Consider the following 22,170-nt stretch of genomic DNA (forward strand, 5'->3'; position numbering starts at 1 on the left):
ATACTTAAGTATGGTTATAATACACATAAACACTGACTTTTCCAGCATTTAGCAAAGTATCATCAGAAAGTTAAAAAAAATATCTGGGGCCAGCCTCGTGGTGTAGTGGTTAAGTTCATGTGCTACGCTTTGGCAGCCCGGGGTTTGCGGGTCCGGATCTTGGGCGTGGACAAACACATTGCTTATCAAGCCACACTGTGGCAGCATCCCACATACAAAATAGAGGAAGACTGGCACAGATGTTAGCTCAGGGCCAAACTTCCTCACCAAAACCACCCCCCGCAAAATTATAGATTCTCCCTCAGTAGATTCATCTCATCTTCTTGTCATCATCAAAGACAAAGTTAAGTATCTTTAGGTTTATTATACTATAATCTAAAATAAATAAAATTGACTAAAACCCCTAACCTTGGCCATTTTTCTATTGCACTTAATTTTAGTTATAATGTTGGAATAAATTTGCAAAAAGTAAGCAAAAAAATCCAAAGCAAATCCATATTATTAAAAGAAAAGTTTTTTAATAAAACACAACAGAAGAATAGACCACATTCCCATCAGGAACAGAACTTTCTGCTGCTGGTGCTCTTGAGGAGTCGACACCCCTAGGAACAAATACTGGAGTCCCGGGGGTGTGAGAGTGGCAGGAACCCCAGAGAAGGGGAGGAGGCTGCTGAGCGTGACCAGCGACCAGCCTACATGTAGATTCTGATGCGCTGCCCTCCCCACCCCGCAGTTAGTCACTGCTTTAAAACGGGCCTCCCCGGGTGAAACAGAAAGAGCTCTGCCAGCCTACAGACACAAGTAATCAGATGGGATAAAATAAAGATATATAATGCTGCCTTTGGCAGGAAAATAGCCAGGACTTGAATCAACAAGATCTCAAGGTTGTAACAAGAACACAGAGACACAGAACGCGCAGCACCTCACTCTGGTTAGGGTTGGAACCCTGGAGTCCAGTTGCCTGGGTGTGAGCCCCAGTTGCAGCCCAGTTACCTAATGGCCAGGCCAGTTACATTACTTATCCACTCTGTGCCTCAATGTCCTCACGTGTAAAGGGAGGGTAATAATATACTCACTGCACGCTGTGAGAATTAAAAGAGAAAAAAGGAGCAAGTGCTTTGAGCTATGTCTGGTACACACTAAACATTTAATAAATGTTAACTGCTATTACTATTATCGCTATATCTCTACCATTCATTAACTTTGCAAATTAGGCCAGTCTCTCCAATCTACAGGCCCAAGTTGCTGCATCTGTAAACTGAGTAATGGTAATACTTTATCATCTTGAATTGCAAGGAGATGAAAGCAGGGCATCTAATCTCCTGATGCCTAGTCAAGCTCTAAGACATAGTTATTTGGGAGAAAAACTCTCCATTCAGTCAATATTAAGGAAACTGCCCCTGAAGGCGTGATAGAGAGGCTCACCACTGGCTACTGCTGAACAAAGGACTTATCTATCATAATTCAGGTTCCAAATATCATTAGATTGCCAAACATAGACTGAAGTTGTTTGGTATGAGATCAATGTTTTCCTTGGCATGACCACTACTGTTTGGCCTGAGTCCTGAATTAAAAGTCTGTACTCAACAACCAATAAACACATAGATACTGAGAACAGATTGGTGGTTATCAGAGGGTAAGGGTTGGGGGAGAGCAAAGCGGGTAAAGAGGCACATGTGTGTGGTGACAGATGGAAACTAGACTTTTGGCGGTGAACACCGCGTAGTCTATACAGAAGTCAAAATACAATGATGGACATTTGAAATTTATATAATGTTATAGACCAATGTTACTTCAGTAAAAAAGTTTTTTTTTTAAAAAAATATAAAGATGAGTAAAAAGAAAAAGTCTATATTAATTTATATAGCCACAGATCTAACAGGCATCTAGTAATGTCAGTAGCTTAGAAACTATTTTGATAAAATTAAAGATCAGAGAGAAAATGTACAGTAGAAATAACACAGATGGCAAATGGCTGAGGTGGGTGTCTTCCCACTCACATCTGATTAGGCATTTAATTCAGTTTTTTCAGAAAGATGGTACCCAGCTTCTGTTGCAATACTTCCCCCTTAGTTTTTAGTACAACCAAAAGCTCTCAGGGAAGCCAACCCATCTCCCATGAGTCAGTTTTGATCCTTGGGTTAAATGTCAGGGAGGTGAACATACCAGCTTCGAGTGTGGTGAAGTTCTCACCACTCCATTCACTCCATTTCCAGAAGTGGTTGGCATCACCACAGTGTACTCGGGCCATATACTGTGTGTCAGGCTCCAGCTCACTTAAGAGGTACTCACCATTCACCTTGATGGAGGCATTGTGCTGCTTGATCAAAAATAAAAAAGAAGAAGAAGATGGAAGTGTTGATGAGTATATTTCATTGCAAAGCCAAATCATGACATGGCACGTCCTGATTTGAAGTAAGATTAGCTCTTCTTTGGGGAAAAAACAAATCTCCAAAGCCCTTTTCCCAACTCTAAAAGTCTAGGATTAATTTCATGAACCTTTTTAAACAGATGACCCACACCATTTGAACCCACACAGAAATAAATGTTTAAGAAAAAAAGCGTTTTATTGATCAGTCCCTCTGTTCAGGAGGACATAAGGGATTTTTGAAAATAGTATATTACGTAGTGTTCTTACTTGTATCACTTTTCCTTCACCATGGAGTTCAATCTGACACAAAAGTGTGGGATGATTCCCAGTGGAGTGTACCCGCCAGGTCATGGTGGCATTTGTGGCACTTATATTTTTAAAGAATACTTTAGGAGTCATTGGACGAACTGCCAAAAGGAAACAAAGTAACAAAATTCAAGCACAGATCCAAAAAGACTTTGGTAAATAGGCAGTTCATTTCTTCATTTCTTTATTCAGTAAGTATTTTTCGGTTTATTTTTGAGAAAATGATGAAGAAAGCCAAATTTACAGCCAGGAAGGAGAAAGCCAACAACACCCTTTCTTTCTTAGATTATATTAGAAACTCTGAATAAAATACCAAAGGAAACTACTTGAGGACTCTTAAAACTAAACAAAAGCAGGCGGACCTTGGAGGGCTCACAACTTGGAAAAGTGGCCCCTGGGGAGATTACAGCAGAATCCAGAGTCTAACCAAAACAACATTAAAATGCCAAAGACACAATCCAAAATTGTCTGACATACCAAAAAAAACGGCCCAGAAAACGTCACTAATTTCCAAGGAAAAAGACAATCAACAGGTGCCAACCTCAACATGACCCATAGTGCTGCAATTATTAAAGACTTCAAAACAGATCCACGAGGTGAAAGGAAACACATTTGAGATAAACAGAAGGAAAACATTTCTCAGCAGAGAAATGGAAGCTATTGAAAAAAAGAACAGGAATCGGGGTCCGGCCCCGTGGCCGGGTGGTTAAGTTTGTACACTCCGCTTCGGCGGCCCAGGGTTTCTCTGGTTCGGATGCTGGGCACGGACATGACACCGCTCATCGGGCCACGATGAGGCAGTGTGCCATGTGCCACAACTAGAGAGACCCACAACTAAAACATACAACTAAGTAGTGGGGGGATTTGAAGAGAAAAAGCAGAAAAAAAAAAAAAAAGATTGGCAACAGTTGTTAGCTCAGGTGCTAATCTTTAAAAAAAAAAGAATCGAATGGAAATTTTAGAACCAAAAAATAGAATATCTGAAATATAACACTGACTGGATGGGGTTTAGTTCTTGAAAAGATGAAGTAAGCACCTGCCATTCCGTCTGTCCCACTGAAGGCAGTGGATGTAACGCATGGAGCAGCTGCTGAGGGCTCTCAAAGGTAAATACCAGCAGGCAGATTGGAGAAGACCAGAATTAAAAGTGTTACTGAAGTGGCTGTGAGTTAACCCTTTTTTTCATTAGTCCTCCTAACACTTGGCACAGTAGCAAAAATGAGTACCAGAGTAGGGTAACCAAAGTCCCAGACTTCTGGCTGGAGAATCAGAAAGGAGAGAAAACCAAAAAGTACCAGGGAGATCATGGAGAAGTAGATGCTTGGGAAAATGACTCCATAAGGTTGTTTATGAACTCTGTGCTCACCTCCCAGCTGTGCACGCACGGATCTGATCTTAATCAGCATGCCAAAGCCTTCGAGAACCAGACTAACAGATCATCACCCAGGTTCCAGACTGGCCACTGGGAGGCACACATGTGAAATAGAGCTGAAAAACACTGCAGCATCTTTACAAACTGAACTGACATTGGAACCACAAGCCACAAAAGGTGGGTTGAAACTTGCAGTTTGAACCTAACCAGGTCAACTGACTACTAAAACAGAACTATCAATATTCCTCATAGGATCTAAACACCCAAAATCTCACAACATAATATTCAAAATCGCAAGGATAAAATCAAAATTACTCATCATACAAAGAAGAAAATCTCAACTCATAGGAGAAAAGACAACCAACAAAGGCCAAACAACAAGGTGCCACAGATGTTGGAATTATCTGTCCAAGACTTTTAAACAACTATTATGAAAATGTTCCAGCAAATAATCACAAACATTTTCAAAACAAATGAAACATACAAAGTCTCAGCAAAGAAATAGAAGATTAAAAAGAAGACCAAAATGGAAATTTTAAACCTGAAAAATACAATAAAAGAAATAGAAAACTTACTTGACAGGATCAATAGCAGAATAGATGACAGGGAAAGAGTGAACTTGAAGGTAGATCAATAGAAACTTTTCAGTCTGAACAATGGAAAAGAAAAAGAGATTTAAAAAAATGAACAAAGCCTCAAAGAGACTGACAAAAAACAAAACTCTAAAGTCTGTGAAAGTCTCAGAAAGAAAGGAGGAAGAGGGCTTTGTTAAAGAGATAATGGCTAAAAACTTCCCAAAATGTAAATCTACAGAACCAAGAAGCTCAAGACAAAACCTCAAACAGGATAAAACCAAATAAATGTGTCCCAGACACAAAATAATCAAGAAGTCTTGGGGCCGGCCGTGTGGCCGAGTGGTTAAGTTCACACGCTCCGCATCAGTGGTCCAGGGTTTCGCCGGTTCAGATCCTAGGCGTGGATATAGCACCGTTCCCAGGCCATGCTGAGGCGGTGTCCCACATAGCACAACCAGAAGGACCTACAACTAGAATATACAACTATGTACTGGGCGGCTTTGGGGAGAAGAAGAAGAAAAGGGAAAAAAAAAAAAAAGAAGTCTTGAAGATAGATCAATGGCAATTATCCAATCTGAAGACCAGACAGACAAAAGGACTGTAAAAAAAAAAAAAGGAAGAGAACCTTAGGGACCTTGAACAATAAAAAGTTTTGACAATCCCAAGAGATAGGTGCAAAGAACTACTTGAATAAATAATGGTGGAAAATCCCCAAATTTGGTTATCTACATAAACTTACATATTCAAAAAGCTCAGAGAATGATAAATTCAAAGAAAACTACATCCACACATCATAATCAAACTGCTGAAAACCAAACATAAAGAAAAAAAATTTAAGCAGCTACACGAACACGACACATTACATGTAGAGAAACATTTCAAATGACTACACATTTTACATCAGAAACCATGGAGGCCAGAAGACTGCAGAATAGCTTGAAGTACTCAGAGGAAAGAGGTCTCAACCCAGTTAGCTTCAGGAATGAAGGCAAAAATAAGGACAATCTCAGATGAAGCATAACTAAGAATTTCTCATCCGCAGAACTACTCTAAAAGAAATGCTAAAGGGAGTTCTTCAGGCTGAAGGGAAATGATATAAAAGGGAAATTTGTATCTTCAGATATGAAGGAAGAGCAACAGAAATGATAAATATTTGGGTAAATCTAAAAGACTATTTCCTCCACTTCAGCTCTTAAGATATGTATGAAAGTTGACAGCAAAAATTATAACATTGCCTAGTGGGGTTTCTAATGCGTGTAGGTGTAATACATATGACACCTAAAAACCTCCTCAGTGACGGGGGGGGGGTAAAGGGACAGATGGTTGTGAAGTGTCTACATTCTGTTTAAAGTGGTAAAAGATTAATTCTAAGAAAACCATGAAAGATTAGTAATATACATTGTAATCTCTAGAAGAAAAAAAGGAATACAAAGAGATGTAGGCAAAAGCCAGTTGATAAATTGAAACTGAATGCTAAAAAATATTCAAATAATCCAAAAGGGGGCAGGATAGGAAGAACAGAGGGAAAAAAAAGCACAGGGAACAAATAGAAAATAAATAATAAAATGGTAGACTTCGGTCCACTCCTATCAATAATTATGTTAGATATAAATGTCCTAAATACATCAATGAAAAGATAAATTGTTAAAAGGGATAAAAACCCCAAATCAATCATGTCCCTTGCCTTCCAAGTGCAATGAGGGAGTAAACGCATCAGTAATCACATAAATGAATGCAACATTGAAACTGGGGCGACAACTATGAAAGTGTAAAAGGGGTATTTGACCTAAAAGGTGAAGTTCTACAAGGCCCTGTTCTGAGCCTTCATCTCTTTTATCTCCTTTCTGGATCACCAGCTACAGGTTGATGACTCTCAATTCTAATCCTCATCCAAGACTTCTATCATGCTCTCCAAACCATAAATCCAACTCTCTCGTCAACATCTCCACTGGGATATCTAAAAGACATCTTAAACTTAACACAGCTAACACCGAATTCTATTCTCCTACTCAAATCTGCTTCCACTCCCTATCCTCCTCATTTTAGGAAATAGTTTCAACATTGGCCCAATTGTTTAGGCCAAGAACCTATGAGTCATCCCAAATTCCTCTTCCCCTTATAATCCATATTCCTTCCCTAAGTAAATCCTACCAACTCTATCCCAAAGCACATTCAGAATGTGGCCACTTTCCACCAAGTTCATCACTCCAACTTTGGTCCAGGGTCTCTGACTGACTACTGCAACAGCCTCCAAACCAACTCCCTGTCTCCACCTTCACCACCACCCCCAGTCCCACCTGAGTGATCCTTTTCTACAGCATAAGCCACATCATTTATCTGTCCTGATTAACACCTTCCAACCCAAGTGTCTTACCCATTCCACAGTTGCTGCCTGACTCTGCCTCCCAATCCAATCTCCTTTCTGAAGGAGACCTGGCATGAAATGTGGTTGTGCTTGCACGCGAGGCATCCACAAAGCTGGCTGGACTTTTCTGCCAACAGAATGTTCTGCCTGGTGAACTCACAAGGCCCCAGGGAAAACATTGCTTGCAAACAAGGGTGTTTTATCAGTTCCTCAAAAGGAACAAGCCTGGGGCCTTGGGAGTTTGAAACATTATGAAGGAACCTGTTATAAACAGATGTGTAGGGGAAAGGTCATTATTGTGGGATGGTCGCGCAGGCTTAGGTCGCTGACTCACTGCTTTGGGAAAAGGCCAGCTTTGTTTAGAGGCTATAAGAATAAAGAGCTCGAGAAACTCGAGAGGAGACTACACAGCAACCGGTGTTCGAGTATTCATTTCGTGGGCAGCACCTTTCTCTCACAGTGAAGACACAAGGACATTCTTTCTGTCCTTCAAAACACCCAGAGCATGTTCCCCTCCCATGACCTTTGCAAATCCTGTTGCTTTTGCTTCAAATGCTCTTCCCCTAGATGTTTTCTACTTCCTCATCCCAACTGAAGTAGCATCCCACGCACTCTCTACACCATTACCCGAATTTTATCTTCTTCACGGGACTTATCAACGCTTGAAGTGATTTTATTGACTTGTTTACATGTTTACTGTCTGTCTCCACTCTCAACTCTGTCCTCAACACACTCTAGCATATAAGCTCATTGGGGCAGTTCCTCAATTTTGTTCACTCCTGGCTCCCCTGAGCCTGCTACCCTGGTGGCACTCTAACTAGTTGACTGACTGAAGTGATGATTAAGCTGAAATCTAAAAAAGATGTATAGGAATTAAGAAGGTAAAAGTAGAAGAAAGAGTATTTCAGAAAAAGTGAACAACATACATAAAGACTCTGCATTTCATAAAAGAGGAAACAGATGTGGTCAACACATAGGAAGACATATTCAACTTCAAGGATGTGTAGATCAAGATCAAAACCATCATGAAATACCATTTTGTACCCATTCAATTGACAAAAGTGAAAAGGGTGACAATATCAACTTAGAGAGAATATTGTGGAATGAGTTGACAACAATGACTCCATTTTGTACCCTGCACTCCATCTTGTTAAAAATATGAAAACTGTGTTGACTTGCTGACTTGCCATAATGGAGTTATTTGCTGAGAAAGGACTTTCTGAATGACTTTTTCTGCTAACAAGATATCCTCGAGTAAGCTAATGAACTGAAACAAATTTATCCTTCCTAACAAACAAATGAGATGGTTGTTCTGGGCTCTCTTTGTTGCTAACAAAACTCCTGACTTCTACTCCTCAGGGGAATACTTTTCTGGCTGCTGCCGGCCGGAACATGTGTTCCTGAATTAGAATTCTAAGACCTCAAATAAACGCGCTCCTTTTGTTTTGCAGGTGTCTCTTTTCTCTAAGTTGACATATTTGGTGTCAAAAATGTGGGATCCAAGGCAACTTTCCACCTGTTTCCAGTGTTGCCATCGGTTTCAAGCAAGATACCTGTCTGAGCCTCTTATGCTGTCATCTCGGGCCCAGGTGGTGAGTGTCTCTCGGTCCTGAACCTCTCACCTCCGGCTTTCATTCTGGGTGTCTTTTGGAGGCAGTTTAAGAGAATTAACTGTTTATTGGTGAGTACATACTTGTAGTGGGAAGTACGCAGTCTAGGACTCCTGTGCGGAATCAAACCCCATTTGGGGCTCCTGCTGGATTTATGTTTAAAAATTATGAACCACTTGTGTGTAGATTTTTAGGGAAATGGCACTGGTATACCAAGGATGATTTAAAACTTGCTTGGCCCCAGGGGGGCTCATCTGAAATATCTAAAGTAGTTTATTTGTATGCGTGGTTAGAAAATAAGAGATCTAAAACTAAGCAAGTGGAATGGGTGAATTTTGGATGATTTGGAACTGTAATGGCTATTCTGGGGAACTTTTATTTCAGTTAAGTCCATCTTACGGGGCACCCTTAAACAAGAGGATTCCAAACCTCTCACAGATAATATTTGGGTCTATCAATAGACATGTTTTATGCCACATTGCAAAGTTTGCAGTACAGAGAAATATGCTTGTAGAAATTATGAAATGTGTTCACGGGTTTGCCAATCTACTACAGGATGCTAATACATGATAGTTCACAGTTGCTTGCTTCCTAGTTTTCACTGGAAAGCAAAGATTACAAATAGTTTTTAAAAAGTTGGAAAAAGAGCTGAGAATCCAAAATGAACCAAAGAGAAATGTCAGAACACTTAGAGTAATAAACAAAAATTAACTCTACGCAAACTGTGTGCATTGATGCTGAGAGAGTGCAGGCAAAGTAGTAGGTGCCCCTTTGAAAGATGAGAAGCAATGGCATTCTCAGGAGAGCTCGCTCCTACTATGGAAAGATTTACTGTAACTTCTTATTTTTCAAACTATGGTCACAGACCATTGACAAATTATGATTAACATTTATTTAAACAGAAAATGTACATGGTATCTAAATTTACTATAGACATATGGATAAGATACATCTTCAATTTTATCCATAATTCATAGATAAATTTATTATAAGTTTATTATACATAGAAATAAAAGAAAATAATTTCATAAAATGAAAAATAGAATGCATGTATGGCATATACTAAACATAGGAAATACATGTCAGTTTGTTCAATTTTATCTCAGTTACTTATGTGGTTTTTATATACGTAGGTATATGCTGGAACATAATATAAACCATAGTTCTTGCTGTGGAATGATCTAACATGTTTGAAAGCCACTGCTCTTGTACCACAGTAAATAAAGCCACAGAAGGGTCCATGTGGCCAGATGGAGAGGCCAATACAAGAACCACCACCCTTTCTGGCCTGTACACACCCAATGATAACTCCTCAAGGCCACGCTGGGATCACTCTCTGACAGGCTCATCCTTTGTTGCCTTGTCTTTTCAGATCTACAGCCAGGCAGCGATCTTTGTTTAAAAGAACTTCCCCCATTTCTTATGACTACTTGCAAGGCTGAGAATTCCAGTGATGGCTTCCCAGATATTTATAGCTCTTCCATCAGTTTAGAAGTTGTTGTTCCATCTTTCAAATCTTTATTCTGCCCACTCCACTTAGAGTCACCCTCTTCAGTAATAATGTGGAGACCTTATTGCCTCCACCTGTCTATCACTCCCAGTTTAGCAGAGTAATGTCAGGAGGAACCTGTCGAACAAGTGAATCTCGTCCTGTAATTTCCAAAAAGCGTATGGCTTATTTTACCTATGTTATGTAGGAGTTTATATTCATTTAATGCAACATATAGGCAATTAAGCAATTTGCTAAGAGTAAAATCTGTAATTATTCTGTAACAACTGCCTTGTGTCAATTCTTTTCTAGATAAACTTTGTGAGTCTTTGAAATTAAGAAAATAACTATATACAAAAAGTAGACAAGGAAAGTAGGATATGTGTTTTCAGTAAGAGAAGGTATGAAGAATAAAGATGCATTTTTGTTAAAGGAAAACAAGTGAGTAATTTTGTCCTAAAATAAAATGATTGTTCCAAAATAAGAAAGAAAAAGATAGGATAAAACCTAAATAGACATAGAAACTTGTACAAGGTCTGTGAAAAAAGAATCTTTAAGAAGACATTTTAATGTGTGGTCAAGCTGGCTAACACTAAAATGAATTTATTTAAAAGTAAATTTTAATATCAAAAGTGCACAGTGCAAAATCAGAATTTGGTTTTTTTCTACAATAAATGACAGTCTTTTCAGATAATTGATCTGCTCTTAACACGAAATTGTAAACAAAGTTTCTTTACCTTTAATGTCATCTGCATAGGAAACCAAGATACTGTGTTTTGTCTTTACCAGGTGTTCGATTACATAGAAAAACTGAGTTTTCTCAATATTAAAAGAGCTGGGTTTTGCTTAGAACTACGTAATTTTCTGTATTTGCCTTTAAAATCTCTTCATTATTTTGGTTAAATGAATACTTAAGTATTGTTTCATAAAAAAATCTGTGGTCCTATTTTATCAAATATTTTAAAACCTTTTTGATACTTTTTGACAGATTTCCCAAAAAAATCAAACTCTAAATAAAGTTTATTTGATCTGAGAGAGATTAAACTAATTAGACTTTTTTTTTTTTTTTTTTTTGGTGAGGAAGATTGTCCCTGAGCTAACATCTGTGCCAACGTTCCTGTATTTTGTATGTGGGACGCCTCCATAGCCTGGCTTGATGAACACTGTGTAGGTCCACTCCTGGGATCTGAACCCGCAAACCCTGGGCCACCAAAGTGGAGCATGTGAACTAACTGCTACTCCAGTGGGCCGGCCTCTAATTAGCCTTATTTGATATGCTAAATTATATGGGAACCATTGTCAAATAAGAAGTAATACAAAGCCTTCTTTACATTGTGTCTCTAAAGGTATATGTTATAAGTGCTCCAGAAATTATGTAAAATTCACGGAACTCTGATATGTCCTAATATCATGTTATCAATCCTAACTCCAATTATCATCTTCAAATGTTGTATGTCATAAAAATAACCAAATTCCCTTGTCAATTGCATTATAAGGAACTCTCAACAGATCTTTAATAATGGGCATTTTTAAGCTTCTTAATTACTTATAGATATTTATTGTTTTACTCTGATGCTTTGGCAAAAATTGTGCCTGCAAAAGTACTTCATCTTCAAGGAGATTCATAGAAAAGACTTTGACAAGTACTCTTGAATTCAGGTTTTTGATAACTTTAGGATCATAACACTGAACTGGGCGGGAATTTCTAAAATCCTATTGGGAAACTGACGGCTTTGATGTTTTGTTTTCCAGATGTAAAAGACCCCTTTCTCGCCTCTCCTTTAAGCTATCTATGATTTACAACAATTTAGAAAAGTGTATCTTTGCAACAAAAGCTGAAGCATTTATCTTTTTTCCCCCTCCTGATCCCTCCAGAATTCTGAAACTCTTATTAAATATTCTTATTTTTCATGACAATATATGTATTTGCATAAGTTCAGTAAGAATCTGTTCTCCTTATAACAAGATGCCCACTGCCCCCAGCCCCTGGTTCCTTTGATCCAAGGCTGAGGAAAGGGGACCTACTCCAGTTTTGCAAAGCCTTAATCAAATCCACAGAGAATCCTCATATTGTGGTAGAATAACCTTTCCACAGTGCGCTCCTGGAAGACAAAAACAGCAGACTCATAATCTGCAGCCCAGAGCTCTCAGCTACTAGAAAAGACACCTTTAGAAAGACTCGCTCCAACCTCACTGGAAGGGACCTTATGGAGTACTGTTAACCAACCCTTGCACCACCAAACTCCAAGGAGCAGACTCTCGGATTCACACGTCCCCCCTGAAAAAAAGCACCAAACCCTGACTGGACCTGCACAGCCACTGGAGACTTCCGGGAATTGCAGCGGACGGCTTTCCCTAGATTCTGGACCAGGCCTCTATATTTTGTATATCCTCTCTCACTGAACAGTTTCTTATTCCCTTCCTACTTTTCTCTTAATGATCCTATTGGGAGAACTCTTTTTATCTACTCTCCTACATACTGAAAGCGATCTACAACCTTTCTATTGTCACGGCCACTACTTTCAAGGCTTCTGTTCAAGCATCTGAAAATCAAGAAAGCCAAATTGATAGCCTGCCACAATTTGTCCTACAAATTAGAAGGGCACTAGATATCTTAACAGCCCAACAAGGAGGAATCTGTACCCTATTAGGAGAAGAATATTGTTTTACGTTAACCAATGTGACAAGGTGACACAAGAATTAAAAACAATAAAGGATAATTATCAACTTATTGGTTGAAATAGGACACACGCCAGGACTTAGGGATTATTTCAATCTCTTTTGCTGGTTACCAGGAGGAACAGGGTCATGGTTAACACAGTATTACAAAATAGATGATTGTTGTTACTCTTAATAACATGCATCATGTTAATCAAGTCCTTACTAAAAATTGCACCCTCTGCTGTAACTCACTCAATGGCTCAGCTGACGTTTGCTCGGATGACCATGTTAGATGCTTTTCATCAAGATGGATTTTGTGGATCCAAAGATTTAGAGGAAATTGCTGTTGACTCTTTCACAAGACTCCCCCACCGAGGGACTGGATGGAACCAGAGCAGGTAGCCAAACCACTCTGGCCTCCAGGGACTAATGTTGCTCTGTTGATGTTTTCTTCTGGAAAAATCATGAGCCAAAGGGGAAATGTGGAATGAGTTGACAACAGTGGAATGGAGTTGACTCCATTTTGTACTCTGGATTCCATCTTGTTAAAAACATGAAACTGGGGGGCCTGCCTGGAGGCACAGCAGTTAAATTTGCACATTCTGCTTCCACAGCCCAGGGTTCACAGGTTCAGATCCTGGGCACAGACCTATGCACAACTTATCAACCCATGCTGTGGCAGGCATCCCATGTATAAAATACAGGAAGATGGGCACAGATGTTAGCTCAGGGCCAGTCTTCCTCAGCAAAAAGAAGAGGATTGGTGACAGATGTTAACTTAGGGCGAGTCTTCCTCACGAAAAAAAAAAGAACCTGTGCTGACCTTGCTGACTTGCCAAAAGGGAGTTATGTGCTGAGGAAAAGGAATTTCTGAAGGATTGTACAAAACCCTACCTTTTCTGGTGACAAGAAGATGTCCTTGAGTGTGCTACTGAATTGTAACATAAATTTATCCTCCCTAACAAATGACTAAGGTAATTGTTCTGGGCTCTCCTTGTTGTTAACAAAAACTCCTGACTTTTACTACTCAGGAGGACACTTTTCTGGCAGCTACCAGAACCTGTGTTCCCCAAATTCCAACTCTAAGACCCCAGACAAATGCTCTCCTTTTGTTTTGCAGTAGTCTCGTTTTTCTAAGTCGACAATATATTGGTACAACCACTTTGGAAAATAATTTGACATTTTTCTCATTAGTTCCTATGTCCTCACCAATTCCACTCTTAGGTATATACTCAAAAAAACTGTAGATGTGTACTGGATACATGTATAAAAATGCTCATATTAACACTGTACCCAAAAGCAAAAACCTTGACACAATCTGAAAGTTCACCAAAGGAGAAACATGAATAAAACATTGTATATTTACACAATGAAATACTCCGCAGCACTGACAATGAATAGACTACAAAGATAGATTAGTAACCACAGTGGACGATGACACTCTAGTCTCACCTCGATGAGTCAGGTTAAAAAGAATATTGACACTTCTCTTCCTTAAGTAGTTTTCAGCCACGAGTGTGAAGTTATACATTTCTTGTGAGTCTTGAGCTATTTGCCAATCACACCAGTTTTTGTGTTCACAAAGTCTCTTTTCCCCAGAAAATCTTTAAAAAAAACCAAAACAATAATTTCAGGGTTTACACTTTTGTCAAAGCATCCCTGTATGCCTTGGGGCACACTCAGGGGCTTTAGAACCATGTTCACACAACAGCATGGATCCATCACCAACAAACACCAATAATGAAAATACTGTTTCAACGAATTTGATTTATGTGGTTAAATGTGCAATGATGAATTGCTGACTCTCCCTCACGAGTGGTGAGAATTCTTCTTAATTTACTTTGGATATTCTTAAAAAGTCAGAAATTAAGTAGACCCAGATCACCATATGGAACTATTTTCACATCAAGATTCACCATTAACTATGTTTCTTATTATTTGGGGGCTACATTTTCCTTTACCAAAACTCAGGAAGAAAGAATTATACACTTGTGACCACTTAAAGAGTTCTTTCTGACCCTGGCAGGGTGATTTTAAAATAGTTGCTCCAACTTTTTGCCACATCTAAACGGGGCTTTGGTTATGTTGTCACAAGCACTTTAAACAAGGAAGGATCTGTCAGTAACGTGACCAGAGCTGACTTACGATTCAAATAAAGTGTAGCTTTGGTAAGGCTGTTTCCTAACCAAGCTAGTGTCGCTCCCGGGATCCCAAGTGCAATGCAAAGTCTTGAAGTCCTGGGTTTCACAAGAAAAGTCCTTGGGCTCCTCAAGTACTTCTGTCCATACAAAGGAAAATCAGACGAAAGACCTCGTTAAATCCCTTTATTGAAAGGCAACCAAAATGGAAAGTTCCCTTTGGGGTCTGAGGCAGTGGAGTCACTCTCATCACATAAATGGAAGCCTTCACATTGGCAGCTTCAAAAGTCACATTTCAGGCGTCCCGCCATCTTGGCCCCTTCTCCTCCCTTCCCTTATGCCTTTCTGGGGTATCGTGGGAGACGGGTGGTCGGTGTTCTGCAAGTGGTCTGCACTGTGCCTATCTGATGAAAGCTGTATCCCCAGGGCCCGCTGGTAGGCACCCAATAAGTGTGGCTAATGAGAGACAGACCAAGAGAATGAAAGAAAGAACGGATAACAGGAAGCAGAAGTGCAGGGTGTTTCATCCCAGATGCTGTGGCTTACAGAGAGCCTGGGGGCTGTGCCTGGGACGCCAGGAAATCAGTCAGATTTCGGGAAGCTTCTAAACTCAGCAGGTGGGAACTGAGAGTTCCAAGGACTGGTGCCACACCTCCAAGTCCCCAGAGTCACTGCTATTCTTAGAGGCCACACCCCAAGAGCCACATGTGAACTGAGTGTTCAGGAGACTGGAGAAGGCCTTTGGCAGGAGAAGCAGGGAGGGAGGAGTCACAGTTATCACCCCACTGTGAAGGGGAAGGGAGGTCTCAAGACAAAGCACAGGAGGCCAGTGGGCATGAGCACACATACCTACATAAAAATGGAGGCACCTGACATTTTCCACACCCAGTTAAGAACAGTGATGGCCTCCACCTGCTGAATTCCTGCTCTGTGCAGCTAGCGTACTGGGGCCATGTTCAGTAATCCTCACAACCACCACCCTTGTCTCCATTTCACGGAGGCAGAAACTGCCTCAGAGAGGCTAGGAAACTTGGCCAAGATGGCATGCCCAGCCACAGGAAGAGGATTCCAACCCTGGTCTTCTGGGCACGACCTTGGGGACCTCTCTGGGGTCGTCCACCTGCAGCCCCTCTCCTCCCTCTGCCATCTTGTGGTAATTCCAGTATGGCTAAAGGAATGCAGGATATTTTCTCAGTGGTCCAGGTCATGACCTGAACTTTCTCCTTCTTAATGCTGTCGGTTTCTAGGAATAAAATTGTCAGTAGGGACAAGAGAACAACAGGAAATCCTGGAAGTATTGCTTCAGGGTATCTTTTCCAGATACTCTCCTAAAAGACTTGGGAAACAAAAGAAGATTGAGATCATGAGGGAAATGTTTACTTGTCTTCTGGTCAAGAAGATTCCACCTATTCCATAGGAAATGGGAAGAGAGGGCACAGAGCGTGCACATACTTACTTGAGACAAAGAGAACAGTGCCTGCGTCATCTTTAGGGTCCATCTCACAAAAGATATTTGTTCCTGTTTCCCTAACGAAAGCAACATTATTCACGTGGAATGCAGACACATTTGGATCAAGTTGTTCAACATGCATCCGTACACCGTCCAAATAACACGATACGTTATTTTGATGGCTCCTAGAAATGTAACAAATGGTGACATTGGAGCCTTCTTCCACCAGCTTATCTACAGGGAAAACAGACGATGCTTTGTGTCCAAGAGAATTCCGTTCTGCAAGATAAAAACAGACAGCTCAGAATCTCACTCAAAATTCAAACCACCCCCTACCTGTCTCACTCTCAGACTGTAACTTTTGCTTTTTCCACCTCCTGGAGAAAACAGGAGGCTAAATTTCTACAGCAAACCTATAAACTTTGCTGCCTGCAAAACAATCCTTTGTACCGTAGCTCCCATTTTAACGCTAATACCGCTGCTGTTCTTACTACCAAAGACAGCGCCGTGACTGTCACCACTACAGATTATTGTATTATTGCTGGTGTTTGGTTATCATGACAGCTGTAGCTGCTCTCTGTTGAGCTGAGGCATGAGTGACGCCCTGTGATAAGTGGCATGTCCATTATCTCACATCATCCTTCCCACTTTACAACAATGCACAGGTAGGACTGAGCCCATGTTCATTCAGCCAGCAAGGGGTAAAGCCACATTCATACTCGTCAGGTCTGCCCAGCTCCAAAGCCACATGCCCTCATAATCTCTAAATTGTATCATAGGTCACATTTCTTCCCACCTTCTCAGAAACGCCAGTCACTTGAATATCTCCTTTTGTTTCAGTCTCTCCTTTTACACGGCCCTTTAGCATATATGATCCTTAAGTCTCTCCCATTTTAAGCAAATCCACAGTCCTCCCCATGCCTGCCTCCTGCCACCCGCTCCTCCACAGGGGGCCTCCCTGAAGGAGCTGCCTACACTTAGTGCTCAGGTTTCATCTCCCCCCTGCTCACTCAGCCTGCAGCAGTCTGGCTGCCGAGCCACCAGGCCACTGAAATTTCCGTCACTAATGTCACCCAGGCAGAGTAAGGTGCCCAGGTGATCTTAAGGTGCAACCATGGTTGAGAACCAGTGCTTTAGGGGTTAGGAATAATCAGGTTTTCCATTTATTCTTGAGTACATTTGGAGGTTATAGTTTTGAGAAATCTAGTCCGTTTTATCAAAGCTGTTTATTATGGACCTTATTTCTCTCTTACTATCTTTTTAACCTCTATTTTTATGTGTGTCCCTCTTTCAGCAGTAGGATGTAATGCTAAGAGCATGGCCTCTGGAGCCAGGATGGCTGGACTGGAATTCCAGCTCTACTGCTTGCTGACCTTATATAGATTCTTTAAGCGATCTGTGCCTCAGTTTCCCTATCTGTGAAGTGGGGATAAGAATAATGCATGTTTCATGGGGCTGATGTGAGAATAAATTAATATGGATAGTGCTTAAAATAGTGACTAGAATGTACACCTAATTCTATTATTAGTCTTAAACTAATCACTAGGCTACTCAGGGGTTAACGTGTTATCAGTTTGAGTTAATACATTTGCACAAATGCTTCATAAAGGAATGGTTCTATTGGCAAGAATTTCAGATAGTCTGGCAGGGTTCATATTTGAGAAAGCCAAATGCCGTTGCTTTAGAACTGGCCCAGAGCTTAACTGAGACATAAGAGATGGCTGGCAAACCCACTTTAAATTCTATTTACAACAAAGTTAAATAATGAAAAATGAGTGATTTAAAACATATTTATCCATAATCCCATTACTCAAATGAAAAGCTGCTTTCATCTTTCCACATTTCCCTCCCTTCTTTCTACATTAGGGATTGGCAAACTATGGGCCAATTCCACCCCACTGTCTCTTGTTGTAAATAAAGTTTTATTGGAACACATCATTCGTTGACATGTTGCCTATGACTGCTTTAATGCTACAGTGGTAGAGTTACATAGCTACGACAGACATCATAGGGTCTGCAAAGCCTGAAATATTTCCTATCTTACCCTTTACAGAAAGAGCTTCCCAACTTCTGCTCTAGACGCATACACATTTTGTGTTGTTCTAATATAAACATATGTGCAATTTATGTCCTGCTGTCTTCACTGAGTATTCTATAATGAACATGCTTCACGTTTGAAGAGTAAATACAAAATGCCTGAATTTTCATAATTATCTCAATGAATAAATTCAGAAGCAAATCCTCAGACATCTACTTCCCACTGGCAAGTTTCGCTCCCATGCATTTTAGTTCCTACAGGAGCCAAAGGAAAACAATGTCGGTGTCTACCCAGAGTTCCTCAAAAAGGACTTCCATTATTTGACTATTGATCCCCAAATAATATTACGTAGTAAGCCCTTACCCTCTTTTATCACCTCGCTGCTTACCATTTACTTCCTTCCATGAACTCCAGTTGCTCCAGAACCTCGGCTCGGGAACCCTAGCATCGTCCACCCTACTCCTTATCCTTACAAAGTGTGTTGCACATTCCAAAGGGAGCTCGGATTCCCAGCTCCACTGCAGAACTTGGTTCCACTTCACAGTGGTGCTATAGTAGTCCTAGAAATAAAGAGAAAAATTTGTAAACGCAGTCATGCTGCCCTGGACAATGCCTTGACTGGACTGATCCTAAAGCACTCATCTAAGAGCCCACTGCAACTCTACAACATGTGCAAGGACAGCCCGTTCTTAACCAGCCAGCTTCCTGTGCTCTGATGTCTCAGCAAGGAACCAGACAAAGCCTCCTGATTTTGGAAAACTCGTCTCTCATTCTCTCTGGCTGTCCAATTCCAGAGGGGTAGTGGAGCAAGTGAGAGAGAAAATAGAAGCTACTCAAGTCAGAGACAGAAGGTACGCACAGTGCTGGTCACATAGAGACTGCTGGAAAATTCTTGTAAACTAGAGAATTAATTGTGTCAGCTTTTAAAAATAAGCAGCATTGGTGAGTATTTTTTTATATTCAGTTTCAGCCAGAGTCAGATCAAGCTGGCCAAATCTCAGTAGATGAGGCAGCTCTTCATGGTACCCAGGAGTTCCACTGTCTCCCAGGAGTCAACAGATGGCTCTCTATGACTCCCTTGGTTTCTGTTCTTGTTGTTGTCTTTTCAGATGTAGGGCCACATGGACCATCTTCCTCCCTTGAGCGCCATCTGTCAGAATCTTTAGTCTCCAAAGATGTCAACCACATAGGATCGTCTTACACTGAGCTCCCGGGGAGTTTGTCCAAGTTGAACTACAATTTGGTCTTCCAGCACAGACTTTAGTCTTAATTTTTATAAGATACTGGCATTTTCATTCTCTAATTCACCCTGTTTCAATGGCTCCTTTACACCTTACCATGTCATTGAAGGCCATCTACAATCGGACTCCAACCTGCCCCAAGACTGCAGGGCCTGTGCTTTACTCTTCTTCGTGGGCCCCACAGCTCCAGGCCCTCATGCTCCTCAGTGGGCCCTCCAGGATGCCCGCTTTCTGCCCCCACAGCTGGGAGATGGAGACAACAAAGACCTGGCACTTCCTGGGGAAAACTGAGTCTGCATCCATGTTTCTAAGGGTCCTTGCCAAGTCCTACAGTGGAGAGGATGGGGCAACACACAAGTCACACACAACCAGGAGCCGGCAAACTTGGAGGCCTTCCTTCTGTGCCTTCCCCTTCCCAGGTTTCTAACCTTAAACAGCGCCCATGGCAGAAGCAAACACAGACTGGAGTGGCAACGCCTCAGTCCCCCTGGGCAGCATCCAATCACGCAGGTCCATTTCACTCTAGGCTGAGCTCCGGTTTTTAAAACGCTTATATTTTATTTCAATTTATTGCATTCCTTTATTTCTAGATTACAAATGTATTTTTTTAACTACAAGTCCTGATCCGTGCAATTTTCACTATTGAACATGAGCAATCTTAACTACATTTTGCTTAAATATTGTTTAATTTAAGAGTCAATACCAAAAAAAAAAAGGAACTACGTCAATAATGGTGACCTCACTATCACGTCAGAAGACACAGACTGGATTTCACCTCTCATATCTCTCTCGAATTCAGCCACTTCTCTCGTCCTCACTGTCACCACCCAGTCCAGGCACCTCTCCTCTGGACCCCACAGGTTGCTTCATACTAGCCACACGTTGCCTTCTCCAGTGCTCCCAACTTCTCTCCAATGTGCAGCCAGAGTGGGCTTCCTTAAAACTTCCAATCAGCTCTTGTCAGTCAGTCCCCTTCTTCTTAATGCTCTCAGGATAAAAACAAAACCTGAGCATGACCCTCAGTGTCCTGTGTGGTCCGTCCTGTGCGGTCCGCTCCACCGTCTCGCCTACCCCACCTGCTCTGTGCTTTCAGGCCTGAAAGGTCACAGTCGTTTTCCCTCAGGGCCTCTGCTCACACCTACTGGATCTTCCCAGAACACTCTTCTCCACCCTTCATGCTAAATTAGCTTCTAATCTTTCAAATTTTGGCTCAAAAAGCCCTTCCCCCAAGTTGCTGGAGAAGGTCAGGCCTAACCCCAACCCCACAGCCCCTCGTCAGCGACCTGAATCGCACTTCTCACGTCTAGGATAGTCTTATTTGTGTGTTTGCCTCCTCATTTTTGCTCAGCACCGAGAGACCCAATGCCTTGAATAATGCCCGGACCTGGGCCCACAGTCTACAACTATGTGCTGAATGATTTCATCCGGTCATTGGTATGCAGTGGGCTCCATTTTTCTCAGATACCATTTGTGTGGATTCTGTCTAACCACAACTTGTGCTTTGTGGTGTTTATAGCCTTGTAATGGAGGAGATAAAAGTTCCCTTGAATGCATCAATTCAGCGATTTTATAAATGTGATGAATTGTGTTTGGACTGTGTTCATGACTTGAAGTGGCAAGTTTAATTTGGCCCTGGCAGACACAAGTAAGTCACAAGAAACTGGCACATACATATACACAGAAGTCCAACTGAGGTCACTGACTCGTTCCTGAGGCGTGAGCTTATCCCTCACTGACTCACGCCCCAGGCCCCCATCCAAGATTGAGCTGTTGTTACTCTACTCTGCCTTCCCCTGCCATTGACAGAAACATACAGCACGTGGGTGGAAAGGTTGAGGGCAGAAGCCAGCCCAAGGTGAGACCATGTGACGCAGCTGCCAGCAGGGCTCTGAGTGGCCGGCGCCATCTGGGAGATGGCTCAGCGTCCCTGGTCCAGCTGTAAGCACCTGGATCACGATGTTTTTCCTTTGGCTGATTTGGGAACACAATAATCTGAGACATGAGTCTAGATGTTGCCCCTTCTCGGCATGAGGGAGGGTGCCCTGTCAGGACTGCATTACAGGGAGCTGCCCTATGAAAGCGAGATTATGGGCGAGACAAATGCGGCCTCTCTTGGCTGGCTTTCTCCCCCTTAACAGGCAGGGGATCTTACATGTCTCCTAGTCTTCAGGCCTGAGAGGTTCAGACAACGGCTTCCCATGGTATAGTCTGTTCTGGGACACATGGCCACTGAAGACCCGGGGAGGCTGCATGTGGCCATCATCCCTGTCTGGGGACGGGAGTGAAGAATGATAATACCCTGGCTCTGTCACCTTGAGCACATCAAACCTCTCTGTGCCTTGGTTTTCTCTTCTTTTGCGGTCAGGCTGGGCTGGTGTTATGGGGACAACACAATGGACAAGGTAAAATTCTACCTCCAAGTTCCTGGGCCTTAGTAGGTTACAGAGTAGGTTCCACAAGCTGCTTTACCTTGAAAAGAGAATTATTCTATGAATCAAAGGTGAAAACAGATATGAACAACTGCCTGTTAGAAAAATAAAGAATGGGGGGGGGG

The 22,170-nt window shown here is 41.6% G+C and overlaps 1 protein-coding gene across 4 annotated transcripts in view; it reads right to left on the bottom strand.

The window, feature by feature from the left end:
- OSMR (oncostatin M receptor) overlaps nucleotides 1–22,170 on the bottom strand; it is a 60,458-nt gene that overhangs the window by 15,651 nt on the left and 22,637 nt on the right. For 3 of the 4 annotated variants that reach the window (XM_046670978.1, XM_046670975.1, XM_046670976.1), the window contains 6 exons: nucleotides 18,764–18,935; nucleotides 16,344–16,616; nucleotides 14,895–15,027; nucleotides 14,202–14,353; nucleotides 2,639–2,778; nucleotides 2,167–2,320 (listed from right to left, as the gene is read on the bottom strand). In XM_046670978.1, the coding sequence (XP_046526934.1) occupies nucleotides 2,167–2,320; nucleotides 2,639–2,778; nucleotides 14,202–14,353; nucleotides 14,895–15,027; nucleotides 16,344–16,616; nucleotides 18,764–18,935 (1,024 nt within the window). The remainder of the gene's footprint in view (nucleotides 1–2,166; nucleotides 2,321–2,638; nucleotides 2,779–14,201; nucleotides 14,354–14,894; nucleotides 15,028–16,343; nucleotides 16,617–18,763; nucleotides 18,936–22,170) is intronic. The other variant, XM_046670977.1, reaches the window with a different exon arrangement.

Source organism: Equus quagga, chromosome 9, assembly GCF_021613505.1.
Source record: "Equus quagga isolate Etosha38 chromosome 9, UCLA_HA_Equagga_1.0, whole genome shotgun sequence".
Classification (NCBI taxonomy): domain Eukaryota; kingdom Metazoa; phylum Chordata; class Mammalia; order Perissodactyla; family Equidae; genus Equus; species Equus quagga.